General features: G+C 39.6%; 1 protein-coding gene across 4 annotated transcripts in view; it reads right to left on the bottom strand.

The window, feature by feature from the left end:
• The window catches only part of ADAMTSL3 (ADAMTS like 3), a 279,327-nt gene that overhangs the window by 1,767 nt on the left and 258,010 nt on the right, over positions 1-19,550 (bottom strand). For all 4 annotated transcript variants that reach the window (XM_073304072.2, XM_073304073.2, XM_073304071.2 and 1 more), the window contains exons 24-30: positions 15,234-15,416; positions 14,437-14,556; positions 12,896-13,108; positions 9,090-9,279; positions 5,230-5,434; positions 3,766-3,875; positions 1,615-1,829 (exon numbers count right to left, since the gene is read on the bottom strand). In XM_073304072.2, coding sequence (XP_073160173.1) covers positions 1,615-1,829; positions 3,766-3,875; positions 5,230-5,434; positions 9,090-9,279; positions 12,896-13,108; positions 14,437-14,556; positions 15,234-15,416 — 1,236 coding nt within the window. The remainder of the gene's footprint in view (positions 1-1,614; positions 1,830-3,765; positions 3,876-5,229; positions 5,435-9,089; positions 9,280-12,895; positions 13,109-14,436; positions 14,557-15,233; positions 15,417-19,550) is intronic.

Below are 19,550 nucleotides of genomic sequence, written 5' to 3'. Positions count from 1 at the left end.
CACACAAACAATAGTTTGATGGTAACCAGTGGTGAGCTGGAGCCGGTTCGCACCGGTTCACTAGAACCGTTTGTTAAATTTAAAAGCCCTTTCAGAACCGGTTGTCCTGTGAGGGACAACCGGTTCTAAAAGGGCTTCTAAAATTTAACCACCGGCCAAAAGTGGCGCCTTAGGCGCCGACTCCGTGGGTGCTCCAGGGCTGGAGCACCCACAGGGAAAATTTGGTGGGTGCAGAGCCCCCACCAGCAGCTCCCCGCCCCACACCTGGCCCCAGCTCACCTTACCTCCACTCTGCCTCCTCCCCGGAACGCACTCCCCCCTGCTTCTCCGCCCCCCCACCCTGGCTTCCTGCAAATCAGCTGTTTGGCGGGAAGCCTGGGAGGGCTGAGAAGCAGGCGGCGGCTTTGCGCTCAGGCCCAGGGAGGCAGAGGTGAGCTGGGGTGGGAGGGCGCGAGGAGGGCCGCCCATGCCGCAGCAGGTAACCCGGGGGCATGCAGGGGAACCGCTCCCCACCCCAGCTCACCTCCGCCTTCCTGGCCTGAGCGCGAAGCAGCCACCTGAATCTCAGCCCTCCCAGGCTTCCCACGCGAACAGCTGGCGGCGGGGGGGCCGAGAAGCGGGGCAGGGCGGCGCGTTCAGGGGAGGAGTTGGAGGCAGAACGGAGGTGAGCTGGTGCTGGGCGCGGGGCAGGGAGCTGCCGGTGGGTGCTCTGCACCACCAAATTTTCCTCGTGCAGGCTCCAGCCCTGGAGCACCCAGGGAGTCGGCACCTAAGATGCCACTTTTGATGTGATCAGTGCAGGAGTGGCCACTCCCCCTGCTCCCCCCCCAGCTATGCTCCCCCGCCTCTAGGAGCCAGAGGAACCTGCTGGATGCTTCCTGGGAGCTGCCCCAGGGAAGCACCTCCGGGACTTCCCATCTCGCCCCAGCAGGTCCCTCTGGCTCTTAGGGGCGGGGTGGGCACCCACTACAGTGGCCCACGAGACCCTCCTGCCCGGTTCTGGGCGCAGTCAGGGGACAGGGGAGGGGGTATATGGGGCAGGGCTCCCAGGGGGGCGTGCGTCAAGGAATGCGGGGGGTTGGATGGGGCAGGAGTCCCGGGTGGCGGGGGTGGGCCACGACCCTCTCGTGGGGTGAGGTGGGAGCCAGTTTTTAAGATTTTGGCAGCTCATCACTGATGGTAACAATTATTATGCTAGCATTTCATCTCTAGCAACAGGGGTTCAAACGCTGTCACAAATAAAATGACTGGTGATCTCATCATATCCACTTATCTATTGTCCATTTCACAAAACTACCCCACAATTTGGTAAAATCAGCAATGTGCTCAGAGATTCATAAATGAGTTGTACTGGTTGTGTTGGGTAAACCTATATATGATTAACCCATAATATGCCTGATGCTAACTGATGCTTTTAATTCTTAAATATCAGAGTGACCCAGAACAGGAGAAAAGTATAGCAGGGATAATGAAGTGTTTGTTGGAGAAAATAGCTTTACCTTTGATGTGCAATCAGACGCTTGCAAAATTATTAGGGTACAGTTTGGAGTTGCTCTCTAAATATAACTACTACAAACTATGATTATGCTCAGATATAAATAAATGTTTACGTACTGCCACAGGAAGCGACATTGCAATGTTGCCAGGTCATTGGTCTCTTCCTCCACCCACAGTACTGATCAGCCACAGGTTTATTCTTCTTCCTGTGTACACAGTTTACTCGTCGTGACTGGAATCCACTTCCACAGTCTACACTGCAGGGCCTCCATGGACCTGTCCGCCAATACACATCACACATCTCTGAAGAACAGTTTCTTCTGACAGCTGATCTGTGGAGAAAAAACATGATAGTTAAACAGTTGTGTGCTAGATGCTTCTTAGCACAGAGTTATTTGTTATATGTCAGTCATCACAAAATGAGAAGAAATATGTCCCAGTTTATTTTAACTACTGCTCCTTTACCTTGGGACAGAAGAAACTGTTGGTGTTTATGCAAAATATCGACAAGAAAGTTTTTAGTTAGAAAACAAAACCCCATTTTAAAGTCAATTCACCATTTAACGTATTGAATGCTATAGATGCTTTATACATAAGCACTCCGATACAGAATAGCATCCTCCTATCCCACTGATACTAAAACTTCTCAAACATTTTTACCTTCTGGGGTGAAATCTTGGCCTGTTGAAGTAAGGGGGAGTTTTGACATTTACTTTCTGGGGCAAAGATTTCAGCCCTAATGTTTAGTGAAAATGCCTTTAAAATGCTCACAATTTAGAAGGACAAGGTGGGTGAGGTAATTTCTTTTATTGAATGAAGCTTATCTCTCTCATCAACAGAAGTTGGTCCAATAAAAGATACTGGATATTACGTCACTCACCTTGTCTCTCTAATATACTATATTATGGGGCAAATTGTCCTATTAATTTTTGAGGTTATGCCCACCCTATGTAGGCCCTGATTTAGTAAAACACTTAAGCATATGCCAAAAAAATTTCACATACGCTAACACAATCTGCTGGAATTAAGATCTTGTGATGTCAAAGCTGTAATTTTCCTTTAACAGGGAGCTACTTAGAAGCTAAAAACAAAAGGAAAGGATGCCTAGAAAGAACACGGCTCTGGAGAACAGATTATCAGAGTCATATGCTCATATTTATTCAATTTTATATTTCTTGGCCTAAATGTAAAAGGGTGTACAGCTTTGGCATCATACACTTAGAGGAAGCATAGTGTGTGCTTTCAAAGAAACATCTGCCTTATTTCAGTGCTCACAAAACATCAGATTGATCCATATGCTGCATATTATGATGCCCAGAAGAACTTTGTAATTTTACAAAACTTAATCTTCAGCACAATACTCTGAGATCAGTATTATCAGTAGAGGCCCAATTCAACAATGACATGAAAACTATGGCAGGCCTCTACATATTTAATAAGATTTATTTAATTTTAATTTTTTACTGGACCCAAACATACAGTAGGATATTAAAAAAGTAAAAATCTATCACATACAATATATGCGTGTCACAGAGCAAAAAATACCCCATTTCTCTTGGCCTGTTTAGTCATTAAAGTTGTTCTAAGTCAAAGACACACACTGTGGCCTATTTAGGATTCAAACAGTGAAAAGGCAAGTGACTTTTCTGTTCTGGAGGAATGTAGGGCTTGGACTGTATTGTGGTATCTGACAAGTAGTTCCCTTACCCTCTCTTTCAGCAGGAGAGGGTTTCAATGCAAGGATGAGGGGGATTCAAAAATAGTAAAGGGTGGTGTTTTATTTCTAATTTTTTTCAGCTTCCATTACAATTAACAGTGATAATTAATTTGAGTGATGCCTGAAAAAAACTCATATACAATCTCTAACCTAAAATTAAGCAGCTTGATTCTATATTTTCTCTCCATCTCTCTTTCTTGTCCATCATCCTTAGATTTTTCTGGACCTGCTCCCTATCCTGGACTAACATCCTTTGTGTGGTTAATGTTGTCTCGTGTGCTTTAAACATGGGACTGGGACTCAAGACTCCATGGTTCTAGTCCTGGCTTTGCCATTAACGTACTAAGTGACACATGGGAAGTCAGTTAACTTCTCTAGACCTGGAGTTCACTCAATCTGTAGCACTGGAATATTAATAATTACCTATTTCCTGGGGGATTGGCTTAATTCATTGTTTATAAAAGTGCACTGAAATATTGGATGAAAGATACTATAAAGTAAAAAGTATTATCTAAAGCAGGATAATTTCTATACTATATCAAACTGCGTACCTTTTTCTTTCGTCACAATAAGAATCTGGAACGAGAGATCCATTGTGATGTTTACATATAATGTGACGGTGCTGTAAACCCACAGCATGGCCAACACAGCGACCAGAACACTAAAAATAAAATTTAAAAAATCTTCTATTAGAAAAGATAATCTTTATGTCCATATAAAGTGTAAGTTTTACCTGCTTGTTTGGATATGATTGTGCATGGTCCATTAAAACATTTTTTCTTTGTTATACCATAGTAAACAGAGCTAAGAAAATAATTCAGAATGAAAACTTAACTTGCCAAAGTATCTTTTTTTTTTTTTTTTGTGAATTGTCCATCAGAAGCTTTTGAAATTACTACTTGAAATTATTTGCAAATAATTCTTGGTCTGTAGATTGCTCACAAGCAGTTTCTTGTGAGTATTTGATATTTAAAATTCAAGCTGTATTTATTAATTTTGACTGGGCACATGGAACGGAATCTGTTCCATGATTGGTTATATGTATCACTTTGAATCAGGCTTTCAGTATGAATGTTTGCAAGTACAAGTTCAAAATTTCATTTTACAAATAGTTTCTAAAATTCACTTAAAATTAACCATTTCTTCAAGCTAATTCTTCTGGTAAATGCCTTTGTTAAAAGAACTGCTGACGATGGACATAAAAGGGAAATAATCATAACTGAACACAAATCAATTTTATTTTGAGTGAATATTCAGGGAAATGTTTCTGAAATGTTTATTAAGGTCAAATAGTAAACACCATACCAGTCCTCTTGAAAAGACACAGTAAATTCAAAAGCTATTGCAATTTGTAACATGAAAGTAAAGAGCACAATTCCTCTTGTTTAAATATTGTGTCATCTACTGTTAAAGCACATCCACATGCTGCCTTTTCCCAGATACAGTTCCAGTACAAGTGCAATAAAAGCAATGTACCAGTATTGGGGCGGGAGAGAGAGCGAGAGAAACAGACCAGGTTATAAAATAAAGTGACGCTAACATTAGGGTTTCAAAGCATATGTTTTGTTTTCTGTGCAGGACTCACTTGTCAGATAAAACCTGCATATACCCTGCCTACATCTCCACAGAATATCTTTTCTTTGACCGATAAAGTAAACTTACTAGACATAGCAAAATAAAGGAGCCAAGACTTGTAAAACATTGTTTGAAAGCTAACATTAACCACATCTTTGGGGCTCTTCCTATATGCCAGTGTACAGCACCTTGCACAATGCTGATTAAGGCCTAATCAGTGCTGATTAAGGCCTAATCACAATGCTGATTAAGGCCTTCTAGGTACCACCACAAAACAAATAATATTAACTACTATAATATGAAGAAATATCTACAAAGATTTCCAACAGTAAGAGAACTACCAAGCATGGAGGTCAGAACATAAATTTGAAGATTGTGGTATGATGGCATAGCTGTATTTACAGTGAGTTTCAAGTCAAGATTTTCAAAGGGTAGATTACCTGTCCCCATGACTGAATTATCCACTCTGTACATGAACGAACTGTGCACCTTTTCTTTCCCAGTGGACTATCCTTGTTGACACAGGCATCTGGTGACAACATCAATGTAGTGCCATTTGCTTTTGTTTGTTGACAAGTTACTTGTCGTTGGCGAAATCCATTACCACAAGAAGCAGAGCACTCAGACCATGGACTAGTTACCCATCTGAGGATGTAAGATAAACTGACAGTAAATAGGAAAGTAATGCAAACACAATAGTATATCACAGCAAATTCTCTAAAAATAAAAACTACAGGAACTTACTATCATTTGCCTAAAGTCAGCTCCTTAACATGAGAAAAATATGAGCCAGTATTATGACCTCCTAAGCAATGTTTCGTCTGAGCCAGGACTGATAGGGATGATTTTCAGAAGACATCCTTTTAAGAAAATATGCCATACAGAAGTTATGGACTTTATGTAGAAACTATTGGATGAATTTCTTTGGCCTGTATTATGCTGGAGGTCAGGCTACATGATTACTCATAGACTCATAAACTTTAAGGTTAGAAGGGACCATCATGATCATCTCATCTGACCTCCTGCACATTGCAGGCCACAGAACCTCATCCACCCACTCCTGTGATAGACCCCTAACCTCTGGCTGAGTTACTGAAGTCCTCAAATCATGGTTTAAAGACTTCAAGTTACAGAGAATCCACCATTGATCATAATGGTCTCTTCTGGCTTTAAAAATCTATGAATCTAAGAGATTCTTTCAGAACTGATAACAGACCTCTCTTTCATATCTTATAAAATGACATGTAGTGACCCAAATGTAATTAATATAACAGGTGTCACAGGTCACCAAAATTTGCTTGATAAAGCGCTTGTTATATAAAGGACTGACCTGAACATTTTTCTATCGATGATAAGTTGAATAATTTAGTGTTTATCTGAACAGCTGGGAACAACGGGCACAACAGAAGAAGCAAGAGGTGGTTCAATTTATTCTATTTAATATTTTTCTAAATCCAACCTAAAAATAGGGATTGGGAAATTACTTGTCGTATAATTGTGAAAATAGGAGGGATATGCTATTCTAATCAGCAATTATCTAGTTCCCTTGTGGCCAAGTAGTTTGTCCACTCAGGATGGATTACTGCCTTTAAAAATAAGACACCCATTCTTTTCTTCATTTTACTTTTCTTGCAAGTACTGTACAAATTTACAGTATCTGTACAATAGGTCAGTAAGGCCCCAGTTCAGCAAGTACTTAGTGCATTTTAAGCATGTGCTGAAGTCCCAGCATGAGCTTAAAGATAAGCATATGCTGAAATGCTTTGCTGAATTGGTGCCTATGACTTTGACCTTACACTGAAATTCCATATACTTCTATGAGTCATCCTGGGAGTGGCCCAGTGGGTTAATAGCAGTGCACAGGCCACTTATGTGGGGAATGGAGTTGGAAGTTCAAATGCTTTCTACTTCCCTTCCCTGGTCAATGACCATACTGGAGGCAACAGGAAAAGGGACAGTTTGTGCCAGTCACTAGCAGCTCCTGCTACACCCATTTCTTAGGGATCAGGAGGCTCTCTTTATGTAAGAGACATGAGATTCTTTTATTAAAGGAAATGTTTTTATTAAGGAAATATACTCAAATATTTTCATACTGCTCTAATTCAAAATCCCAAAATAAATATAGAAAAATTTAAGTACTGTAGATATGGAAACAAACATTTCAATTCATGCAAACAAATGCAAAATTCTAATTCTAATTAACTATATACATATTAATAGATATATTCTAAAATTCTAATAATTCTATGCAAAATACACAATACAAGTAAAACAGTACGTTAAAGCACTTTAGTGAATATTTTAGGTCAGAGAGAACTTAGGTATTAGTATGTTTCATCATATGAATTAACTGTGAGAGTTTTGATGTAATTGCTCTCGGACCAGTTTAATACAGTTTGCCAAGTTGTGTGCCAGAGTTCACTACATGTTCGGAATTCTCCTCAGAGGTGCATTAGTGCCTCAAGTATTTACATTACTCTCTCCTTCTTTCTTTCACCTGAGTCGACTGGCCTGATTTTAGAAGAAAGCCTGCAGTGGAGTCCATGCTTCTCAAACTCCTTCAGATTATTATTTCTGTTTTAGTATTTTTCCATTGGCAGGAAATTCACTTGTTATGGGATGGCTTGAGTTCAGACTCACAATTTCGAGTGATCTGTTTTTTGGCTGCCAATATTGAAATATAAACACATTTCTTCTTATATTTATCTGTTGCTATGTTTTGTTTTTTTATATATTTAGAATACAAAGTTTAGAACATACTGGCAATTGTACTTCCACAATGTCAGTTAAGGACTTAACACTTCTTGCCAACAATTTTCCAATGACCAGCAACTCCAACACATGTGCATGAGTTTTCCCTCCCTCGTGAATTTTACATTGCTGGCAATTAGGAGACGCCCTTTCCTGACAGGAGATGCAAAGTGCTTGTATTCATGTGGCAGCAAGTGTTGCTGCTGCAGGCTGGGAACAGAACTTTGACAGGGAGGAAAGTTCCTTGCAAGCCATGGGAAGTGAGTGGTAAAACTGGAGTTGAGTTCTTGGCTGTTACAACTAAAGCTTTTGGTGTGTCTGCATCACGTGCACAGACATGTTGTCCCAAGAGCAGTTCCCAGAGGCATTCTAGTTGACTTAGCCAGAAGGCCAACAAGATTGGTGAGGAACTGCATGCCAGAAAGCAAGCTGCAACACAGTCTGAAAGACTGAGATACTATGGTGATAGGTCCTGTAGGTATATGATAGGTAGATCAAACAGTAAGCAGTTACAGTACATATTCCCCCTCTGCATCAACCCTGTTCTGCTAGCCAGTGGGTAACAATGTTCCATGGCAAGCTCCGCTGTCTAGCACCACTGTTCATGATACATTTCAGAGTAGCAGCCGTGTTAGTCTGTATTAGCAAAAAGCAAAGGAGTACTTGTGGCACCTTGGAGACTAACACATTTATTAGAGCATAAGCTTTCGTAAGCTACAGCTCACTTCATCGGATGCATCTGCATCCGATGAAGTGAGCTGTAGCTCACGAAAGCTTATGCTCAAATAAATGTGTTAGTCTCCAAGGTGCCACAAGTACTCCTTTGCTTTTTGTTCATGATAAACACACTCTAACTTTGTCCTCTGCAAGTGCAAACACCAAGCCTTTGGCTCCTGTGCAAGTGCACAAGGAAGAGAAAGAACACCTTGCACCACTCTCTTCCAAACACCTTGTGAACCCAAGCAGAGCTAGACACAATCTACTTCACAGACAGATTAGCCAGCCCTGGGGATGTCCCCACTCCACTCGGAAACTGTCAGGAATTTTGGGAAGGCCTCAAGTCTATCTAGGACAGGATGCATGGCCAAACTAGATCTCTATCTAAAAGTAATATGCAAGTATATCAATATTTTAGCTGTTTGATTGATTACCATTAACACTTCCTTAGCAAGTATGTTTTACAAGGAGTTTACCATCTAATCCACAAATATGAACTGTTCCATCTTGAGAGTCTACTTTGGTGTTAAAAATGACTTCAGGATGACCCCTTTGGTAGATATTTTGAAATTTAGAGCTCTGAACCATGCTGTTCTGATATCAAGTTGCTTAAAATTCTGACTGAATGCTGCCCCGTCTCTAAAAGAATTAGTATTCCTATAATTGCTGATGGCGGGTCTTCACATCTCCCTTGCCTTAGGACTCATCACTGCACAAAAGCTAGAATATTTCAGAGTCACAGTAGAACACATGGAAACAATTTCAGGGGTTCATGTACATATTTTAAAAGGAAGTATTAATAGAGATTGAAACACAACACGAAGGGGTTTACCTGGCAGGGCAGTCATGTATGTTGCAGGACTGATAACTAACCACTGGCTTCTGACGGTCTTCACATAATGATTCATTCACTTTTTGGTCTTCGGAATTCACACACTGCAGCCTTCTGAAGTGGGTTCCTGAATTCCCACAGGTAGCAGAGCAAGGCCTCCACTCAGCATATTCCCATTTATAGTCTGTCACTAGGAGAAGAAATGCAAATGAAAATTAGTGAGAGAAACCATTATAGATAGTAACTGTGTAACAACTGTGTTTATGCTACAGCAGTTTCCGTGAGACAGAAGCCGCCATGCTCATTGTGGAAAAAATCTTAGTTCCTGTCTAACATGTAAGGTCAAATTCTGCCATCAGGTATGCACATGAACCTCCCAAGGAAGTCAATAGGATCAGTGTGTGTGCAGAAGGACAGAATTTGCTCACAGTAGGAACTGATGAATCTCTTTAAAGGCTTTCATAGCATTCTTTATATAGTGAGCATTAAAAAAGGAAATGGTAAATAATGCTCTCCATGTTTCTTGCTGTTCTGTAAAGAGCCAATTCTGTATAGAGCTTATCAATACTCCAGACCCCTTGCATAATTTCAAGATTTAAGAGAATCTTGCCTGGTATAAACTACAGAAAATGCACCTAATGCATAAATAATTAGCCACTAAAGCATATGGCAAGATGAAAAAGGATTTTTTTTTTTGAAAAAAGAACCCACTATATTAAAGACTGGTCATCTCCAACAATTATAGCCCTTATGTTTGATCACAATTCCAAATGAGTTCCTTTCCACACACTCTCCCCCCCCCCCCCCGTTTTTTGACACTTGGTAAAAGATGAAGTACTATGCAATGCTGACAGATTTTTATATGATTACAGAAGGAGTCAGATTTTTCTGTAATAACCAAGAATAATTGATAGCTACCAGCTGTATCCACAGCCTCAGTCCAACAGCACATACTGAATTCTTTAACTCATTGTTTTTCAGTGTTTCCTAATTACTTCTGGGTTTCTTAAAATAATACCAAAGGGCTTTTTTCAAAGTAGAAATGGTTAAATTTACTGGCTGAACAGTGATGGAGAAACTGTATTGTTTGTTTCAGAGTAACAGCCGTGTTAGTCTGTATTCGCACAAAGAAAAGGAGGACTTGTGGCACCTTAGAGACTAACCAATTTATTTGAGCATGAGCTTTCATGAGCTACAGCTACATCCGATGAAGTGCTGTAGCTCACGAAAGCTTATGCTCAAATAAATTGGTTAGTCTCTAAGGTGCCATAAGTACTTCTTTTCTTTTTGTATTGTTTGTTTAACTATGATGCCACTGTGCAGCAGTGCCCTCAGTATGTCTACTGTACAAAAACCACCAATGAAGTCCTCACATTTTCAAAAAGGTTTGGATACATAAATGATGAACCATCCTCATGTGCAATTCTCAAAATCAAAGCTCATGACTGAAAAAAAATCCCCAGTAAAAATACTGACCAATATGAATATGAAATGTATTGGTAAACAAACAAAATGCAGGCAGACAAAAGACACCAGATGCCATATACTTAACTAGGTCTATACGCAGAACTCCACTAGCTTCAATAACATACACACTCATGGACTGAGGGCAGGATATGACCCTCACATGTAATGTTTTCTAATAGTTTTAATAAATTAATACTTAGCTTTACTTTTAATTTCAGATTTGTCATCAATAGGCCATATTTTGACCACGGATACATTTCTAGTAAAATCACTACACTGTAGTCAGATAACTCTGGCTCTGATCCTGCAAGCACTTACATACTAAAGTAGTCCTCATTCACACACACAGTCTAGTGGCAGTCATTGGACTACTCCTGCTTATCGAAGTAAAGGATTGCAGGATCACACATTATATCTTCTGTTGATCTTTTGTCCATAAACAGTAAGCCAAATCATATTGCTATCCGTAAAATATGAGCAAGGCCCTTTATTTCTGATTTTTATGTTGTTTAAAATTCCTCAGGAATTTATCAATGCTTATAATAAAAATTTAAAAACAGGTGAAAATCAGTGCCAAAAATGAACGTCACAGTTTTCTACATAAATATCAGAATTATTAGGGGATAGGAGGACAACAAAACAGCAACAAATGGAGAAAAGTAAGAGTACTTCCAACCCAGCTTCCCACTCCAGCATGAGAGATGGCTGCTTGGTAACCTGTATGGACCCCAGGGATTCCCAGAGGGAGAGATGGCAACTGGTAACCTGTGCAGCCCAGATAATTGACCTGCCATCTCTCTTTCCAGAGCAGGCCTAGAAGCAGAAGAGGTGGAGGAGGCCAGGGTGCCATCTCACACTGCCTTCTCCACCTCTTCTGCTTTCAGGCTCACTCCAGAAGGAGAGATGGCAGCCCAGAATTACTTGAACTGCTTAGGTTACCAAGTCACCATCTTCCCTTCTGGAGCAGGGAGCTGGCTCTGGCGAGTTCCTACCCTTCTTTTTTTGAGGAGCTGAGCACTGACATATGCATACATACGCCTACATATACACATACCTCTACCTAATGTAATGTACTGGATTTTTTTTTAACATAATCAGTATTCTCATGTTCTTGAGTGGTCCAAAATTCAGGTGAAAATTGGTAAAAAAAATCCATAATATCTTTTGTAAACCCTGGGGGGGTTTTGGTTAAAAAAAATCAGTAAAAACTGAAAATGAAAGGCCTTGTACATGAGATATATGATAAATAACTGATTCCAATTTTCAAAAACATTTGCTTTTAAAATCCCTTTAGAATTCTCCTGTTATTGAGTTATTGGGTGAGAATTTCAAAAATGTCTAAAAGGGAGGCAGGTGCCTAACTCCCAAACTTTCAATGGGACTTGGGTACATAGCTTTCTTAGGTGCTTTTCAAAATCACACTCCCTACTCTTATTATTTATTATTCAATATGAATGAATTATAGGGCACATTGAAGACTTATGAACTTCACAATAAAGTGTTTGCAGATGGGGTCTACTCTCCTGTAAGCACGTATGTAAGGTAGCTCTTTAACACCCTCTCTCTCTCAGGCCCCATTCCTATGCTCTGTAGCTAAATGAAGCTAATGGGGCTCTGTACATGCACATATCACAATGCAGGATCAGGGCCTTACTGGTTACTCTTAAAAATTTAAAATAGCTTAAAATTTAACATTGCCTTGGTATCTTCAGTATTTTCCAGGTATGACCTACAGTAAATACAGAGTAGTATAGTAATACAGCCAGTACTGAGGTTACCCTATCTATGTATTAAAGGCAAACTGGTAAATTTAAGGGAAACCCCTGGAATAGATTTAACATCATATTACCAATGAAATGTTAATATTCTAATTAATATCTTTTCATACACATTCTAAATCATCTAATATTTACAATCTTTATCCGCAAAACAATTTTGCTAGTCAGATAGTACTATCAAGATGATAATATATATGGCCTGTTGAAGCAGAAGTTTGTGTATGATTGGCCTGATTTAATATCTGTGTAACATATCAAGTCACTGAATTGAGCAGCATTATCTTAGCTTTTTGATGACATACTATAAAATAAATTAATAAAATAAGCATTCACATCAAATTCAAGGCCTTGATCCTGCAAACATGTATGCACCTGCTTAACTTTAACTGATTGAAATGGGACTACTCACATAGATAAAGTTGAGTATAAACATTAGTGTTTACAGAACTGGGGGCTTAATACTTTATATATAAAAACAGGCAATAGAGCAATACAATTCTCAAAACATTAGGGAGAAATATTATTAAAAGGTAAGAATTTGTCATAGAACTTTCAACAAACCTTCCTTCTTGACATTTACCCAAACAGACAATGGCTTTACACTAGCTGAAGTGTGACATCTGTATTGTCCAGCAAATTGACCAGACACAGTGTTCACCTCTAGGATACGTCCCCCAACCAAGGCTCTATATACCAAGTCTTCAACTTCCTCAACCGGACGATTCCTGAAGAACCAACGAATCATGTTTCTGTGATTAGGATGCACTGGACAACCTAGAAATAAATGGAATTTTAGTATTTTTTCTAAGTTTAATGTATATATTGTGATATCTGTGTTTTCTATTTGTGCACGGGTGTGTGGAAGCTTCCCGCAGTATAAGTAAAAAGAGGGGTATGTATTAATTTACAAAAGTCTGAGGTAAGGCAAAACTAGTCTCAAGTGCTCCCAGGTGAGCTATCTTCCACATAAGCTAAAGTGGAGGATCTTTTGTATATTTGCCACAATAATTTACATTCTCCCTCCACTTTAAGTGAGAGTTTATTATGTTCTTTACGAACCATCGGTGAAACCCTGATCCCATTTAAGTCAATGGTAAAACTCCCATTGACTTTGACGGAGTCAGGATTTCACTCCAAGACTGTGAACCATGTTTAAACGTGGCTTAAATGTTGCTGCATACCACTTTATAGAAACAGAAAAGAATGGAAACAGACATATTAGTTTAGATGGAGAACTCAAAATCAAGTCTACAGTCCAGGTGGATCTCTCACAGTTTTCAAGGGCAGCTCAAAGAAAAACTTCACTATTCGGTCCAGTGATGATTCATTTAGATAGACCCTATGATACGGAGAGTTACCATTTTAAAAACAGTTTTTGAAAAATTCCTTATATAAAAATTAGACTCCATCATTTCTTACTTTCTCCCACCTCAGTAAAAATCTGGGAGAGCAAATAGCATGTCCTGATGGCTAAAAAATCAGGGCTCTGACAAACCAAGGCAGAAGTAAAGACCATGACCCATAGGAAAATTGGAAGAACCCTCAATATTTCAACAGGAATGACAAAATTTGGCTGAAAACAATACATCGGTTTAGCATGCAATCACGATATATTGGCACAGCTATATTTACATGCAGGATCTACACTAAATAGCAAGATGGTTGTGAGCAACTAAGAACCAACAAAATAAAATCACTTATATGTCTGTTATATCTTTATTGTTCCTCCTCCAGTTTTGTTTCTATATTTTTAAGTTTTAAAAATCAGTCCTGAACTACTATTGCCTTTGTTTGTCAGATGGTACAATTTTTAACAGCAGTTTTGATAATGTTGGAGAATTCACTGCGGACCATAACACAGCACCATGGCTTCTTCCATCACAATGCACCACAGTTGGGGCAGTGTAGAATGTGGTGATGAGGCAGCGTTTCGGGACATCCTCCAGTTCCTGATTGCAGATGTTTCTCAAGAGATAAAAATAGATACTTCTAGGGGTTTAGTCTTTGTGATGGGGCCAATCTAATCATGTCCTTTCCATTTTAATAAAATTATTACTAACAAAACTTTTACTTCTAACAAGAATGAAGCCAAGGCAACATACCTATCCTTAGCAGGTCACCACGTATCACACTAATATTTGTACCAATTCCAGATGCCATCATGACACGCTTCCTCCTGCTACCTTTTGTTGATACAGTGTTAGTCTCTGGAAACTTTTGTTCTGGAAAACAATGCATTATAATACTTGATAAAAAATATTTACAAGGATGATTTTGATCAAATTGTCCAATGTTCTATTTAGGAAAAGGAAGAATTACAGTATTTTGGAACTCTTTAGGACCATCATCTTGTACATTAATGCACCGGAACATCTCTCTTTCTTTTGGAGGCTTTTCAGAGTAACATTTGTAACTGACTCTCTTTCAAAATTTCATCTTTTAACAGAACAACCTTGTTATCCTTCCACTGTAATAAAAGATTTAGCAAAACTTTGGCCTTGTTTATTGTTTCTCATGACAATGCCATTTATCATTTCATTATCAGACATTCATATAAAGCAATTTTTAAAAACCCTCTCAGTGGAGTCAGGTCAACTCTTTGGTTCCTTCTGATGGAAATATGACAAATTGTTAAAATAATAAAAAGAAATCTCTTAAAAATCTGCTCTGCCTGGTAGAGGTTGCATAATATGGATGAAATTATATGCCTGTCAGTATAGTACCTTCTTTTTTCACATTAATGCCAGAATAACTGCTAAAAACATGGTCAATCTGTCAATAACCCATGTCAGGATTAAATATTTCTCCAAACACATCCCTATACATTCTAAGAACAACACTTTATAACCACAATGGTTTGTCATTGCTTATGAATGATGAACTATGATTTAACACTTACCGAATAAGTAAAGGACAGATGTGGCTACTGCTTTTCCAAGAGCACTGGTTGCTGTGCAAGTATATGTTCCTGCATTTTCAAATGAAACATTCTGCAGAAATAAGGACCCATTCAAAAGCAAGAAAGAATTGTTTCGTAGGGATTCTTTCTTCTTAAGCCATGTTACTTTCGGTTGGGGAACACCTTAAAAAGGCAAATAATAAAAATGCTGATTACCTTATATAAATCTTGGGTTTTATCTTTTGCACTGCTGCCCTTCACTGTAGTATCTAAGTGCCTTGAGTTCTAATGTCATTTTTCAGACAGCGCAATCTAAAACAACAACAGTTTTAACAAAATAAGCACATTTTTGCATTCACAACAAAATATCCTCAAATGGCTAGTTCTCATTTATCATACTCAGTTCTAGTAGTACTTCAGCACAGAGCAGCGATGAAAGGTTAAGCACTCTGGGGGATGCTAACAGAACGGCTTTACAAATGATTGTGAATCCTTAGAAAGTAATATATTACAATTTAAGGGCCTAAGCTCTATACCAATGTTCAAGTGATTATTCCCACTGGATGACATGAGACTGCTCACATGAATAAGGACAACTCATGTAAAGGTTTGCAGGATCAGGTCCTTATTTCGAATAGCATTCTTTATACAAACTACATCCCAGAACAAATCACAGGATAAAATAAAGTTACAACATTTTAAAAACAAAAGCAGAGAAAGAGAGAGTAATTAAGAGGCATAATATACACCTGGGGTGAAATATACACATATTTGCACATGAGATTTGAGAATAGATGGGGTCAATGTGTACCAAGAATACAAGAAGGCTGTTCCATATGACAAGAGCTGCAGAGATTATTTATATCAGCAGCATGTGAAGGGATAGAGAGGGGAACAGTCTGACATAGAACCTCAATCATTAACATTCTTATTTGTTGTGCTGCAGAAGGCTAACTGTATTCTAGTTGCTTTTTAATTAAAATTCTGTCATCTTTCCTATTATAACCATTAACTTCCAAGAATTCACTCTTGTCTGATACTTGACATCCCAACTGTCAAACTATGAATTTTTTTTCTTTTAAAGGAGTGATGTTTGTCAATCAAATAGCATTATCAATCCTGGATGCTTTCTAAAGTTTCTCCTATCCCCAAACATCTGCCTTTAAATGGAAATTTTGCAAGCCATTAATTCCAGCACATTAAAAGCACTTTGTTGCTGGCTCTTCATGCCTGCTGCTGGATCAGGGGTATTCTTCTGAAGTCCCAAAGGTCCAGTGAAATCACACTGAATCATTCTGTCATATCTGGCACAATGGCCAACCCGAGAGGGGCACTAAGCATGATGCATATGAAGAAGCTAAATTGTCTTCTGCACAGTGTTTTCTTGCCTAAAAACACTTATCATTGGCCATTTAAGGATCTATAATGGGTGGACCTACCTGATTATGTGGGACATTTGGAAATATTAACCATATTGAATGCTAATTCAGCCCCCTTTCTTCACAGATCATTGTGTGGTATTATGTCTTCATGATGTGGAATGGCCCTTAAGAAGAACTTTAACAATTCAATCACTGGCTTAGTACTTTCAATGCACACCTCACATTTTTCCTCCAGTTTAATAGAAACCAGATATATTTTTTGGATTCAGCTATTTCACTGAAGGAAAATGTTCCTCACACCAATTTGTCTAGAAAGCCACCAGACAGAAACACTCTACCACATTATCAGATATTAAAGCTAGACAATTTAGCAACTAGTAAAAGTGTTTTTAGGTTCAAAAGATTGTGTACCACTGAACAAAACAGCACAAAAGAAGCTATGGTCTGTAGAGTGCACAAGTGTCCAAAATCAGAAGTTATCTTTCTACTTTTCCAGAAGAAGTTTTACACCATTTTGAGAAATCCTGCTGGGATTAGGAAGAGCTCCTGTTTTAAGTGTCCTTTTTGTAATTAACTCAGACTTTCTGGCTAACATAAATCCTTCTCAGATAATAATGGGCCTGCAATGGGCCAGTCTAAATCAGAGATAGTGTTATTTGTTTGATTCACTAAGCCCTATGGGACATTGCTCTCAACACAGCATGCACCCACCCACACACACACACCCCCATCCAAACTATACCAAATTCCTAGGTTTATCTGTATTCTTAATTTAAATAAAATATAAACCACAAAGTGCAGTCTAAGCTTTCTTACAAGGTAGTCTTGTTTCTATGGTTTCTCCCTGTGAGGTCGCTCTGACCCTGCTCCTCGTTCTTTCCAACTCTCGTTGGGTACATCTACATAGAGAGTGGTAGCCTGTGGCAGCAAGTCTCAGAGCCAGGTTAACAGACTTGGGCTGCCAGGGCTTGGGCTACCGTGCTAAAAATAGCTGTGGATTTGTTGTGACGTGGGCTTTGAAGCCTAGGGAGGGGAGTAGATTTCAGAGCCCAGGCCACAACATCTAAGCCTTTTTTGGGCCTGTACTGGAGCAAGTGAGCTCCCCCGACCTGGGCTCCAAAATAAACAAGGAGTCTGAAGAACAGTCCTGCCTCTTCCAGCAGGTCCCAAACCCCACCACCTGTCACACCCCCTTTGTAAATCAACTGGAATTATTAGTAAATAATCCTTCTTTCTGCTTCAACGGCCTCTGTGAATTTCTGCCCGGTGAAAACTAGCAAGCAGTACTGCCCATGCTGGGAGATGTGCCGAGTTCCTCAAGCGAATAAAGATTGAAGCGCTGATTTTTCAGACCCTGCCCCTGACAAGGAGGATGGGGCTAAGGAGTAAACAAAGCTTCATGTGGCTGTTTTGCAGTTTACCCCCAACAGAAATGCACAATTATCCTTAAATCTGCTCCGTAATGTCACCATGAGGGGAAAAATATGAAGAAAATCTAACGTCTTTAAAAATGTAATCTAATCTGGGACAACGAACACTATTATGAATTAATCATGATTGTATGGTTATTAAATCGTATCACTACAGTGCAGAGCTGAGGTTGTTTGAATTCCTTTACTGCTCATTTCCATGCCTCAATATGTTTGGATTTCTTTTAAGGTTAACCTTAGCTCTGAATTTCCTAGGATGATAATATTTGTTTTGCAGATAACTGCAATGTATTTTACCTTAAATTACTGAATGATACTTGCGTGCATGTTGTGTTTTTATCTGGAAATTGATAATAATTAAGCTTACCTCTGATACAGAGTTTGTTTATATTACATTTAGTTCAGTTGGCCTCCTTGAGGCCATTCTGGGGCTCCTCCCCTAGTTTTTGCATTTAATATTCTTTTTTCGTTTCCCCCAATCTTCTTATTAACTGAAAAATGATCCTTCTGTGAGTGGGGCTGAGGGCTACTGGGCTATTTGGTTAAGGGTGGATGGATTTGCCCTTGGGCTGTCTTTCTCGTTCTTTTAAACATTGAGTGGCAGCACCTGCATTACACAACACACAGCTATGGCCCATAAGACATCCTCGGGGCCATACAGGTAGTCGATATAGTGTGTGGATGTGGCCCACAATAACACATAGAGAGCTGCATACGCAGCCTACAGTGGTAAATAGGTTGAGAATCACTGCCTTAGGGTATATCTACACAGCAAAGAAAAACCCGCGGCTGGCCTGTGCCAGCCAACTCGGGCTCACAGGGCTCAGGCTGTGAGACTGTTTCATTGCTATGTAGGCTTCTGGGCTCAGGCTGGAGCCCAGGCTCTAGTTTCCAAATCCTGCTATGTCTCTGTCATACTATTCTGGCGGTGACCAGAGGCCATAGAGGACATGGAGCAGGGCAGGGCAGTGCGGGGCCAGTGTATGCTGCTGTGCTCCACCATTCAGAGCAGCCCATAGGCTGCAAAGTCAGATTGCTGTAAATTAGAGCAGCCCCATACTCCATTCCTTGGTGCAGCCCAGAATCTGGGAAGCATAAGGATGGCACAAAGCTTTCCAGGCTGTGCCTTATGAGATGTGTATCCAGAGACATGAAGCAGTCTGTCCAGAAATTGGTTTTTATTGTATGATGCTTTCAGGTCTGGAGATATGCATCCTACAAATGGATTAAAGAAACAAAAGAAAAATATAAAGCAACCCTTTGAACTGCTCCTTTACTTTCTCATAGTGTCCCCTGGCCACTCTTTGCTCTTGGGTATGGAAGCATGCACATTGTAAGCTGTTTTGCACCCCTTCAGTTTATCTGTATGTTCATGCTTCCAGTGACAGATCTATTTCTGCCCTGCCTCTCACTCAAGACACTGAGTTCTTGCACACACTGTGATTTCTCAAATTCCTATCAGTAGAAACTCTGACTTTTGGAAAATACTCTCGAAAAACTATTTT

Source organism: Lepidochelys kempii, chromosome 10, assembly GCF_965140285.1.
Source record: "Lepidochelys kempii isolate rLepKem1 chromosome 10, rLepKem1.hap1, whole genome shotgun sequence".
NCBI lineage: Eukaryota > Metazoa > Chordata > Testudines > Cheloniidae > Lepidochelys > Lepidochelys kempii.
Note: the sequence above shows the minus strand (reverse complement) of the source record. Positions and strands in the feature narration are given on the sequence as shown.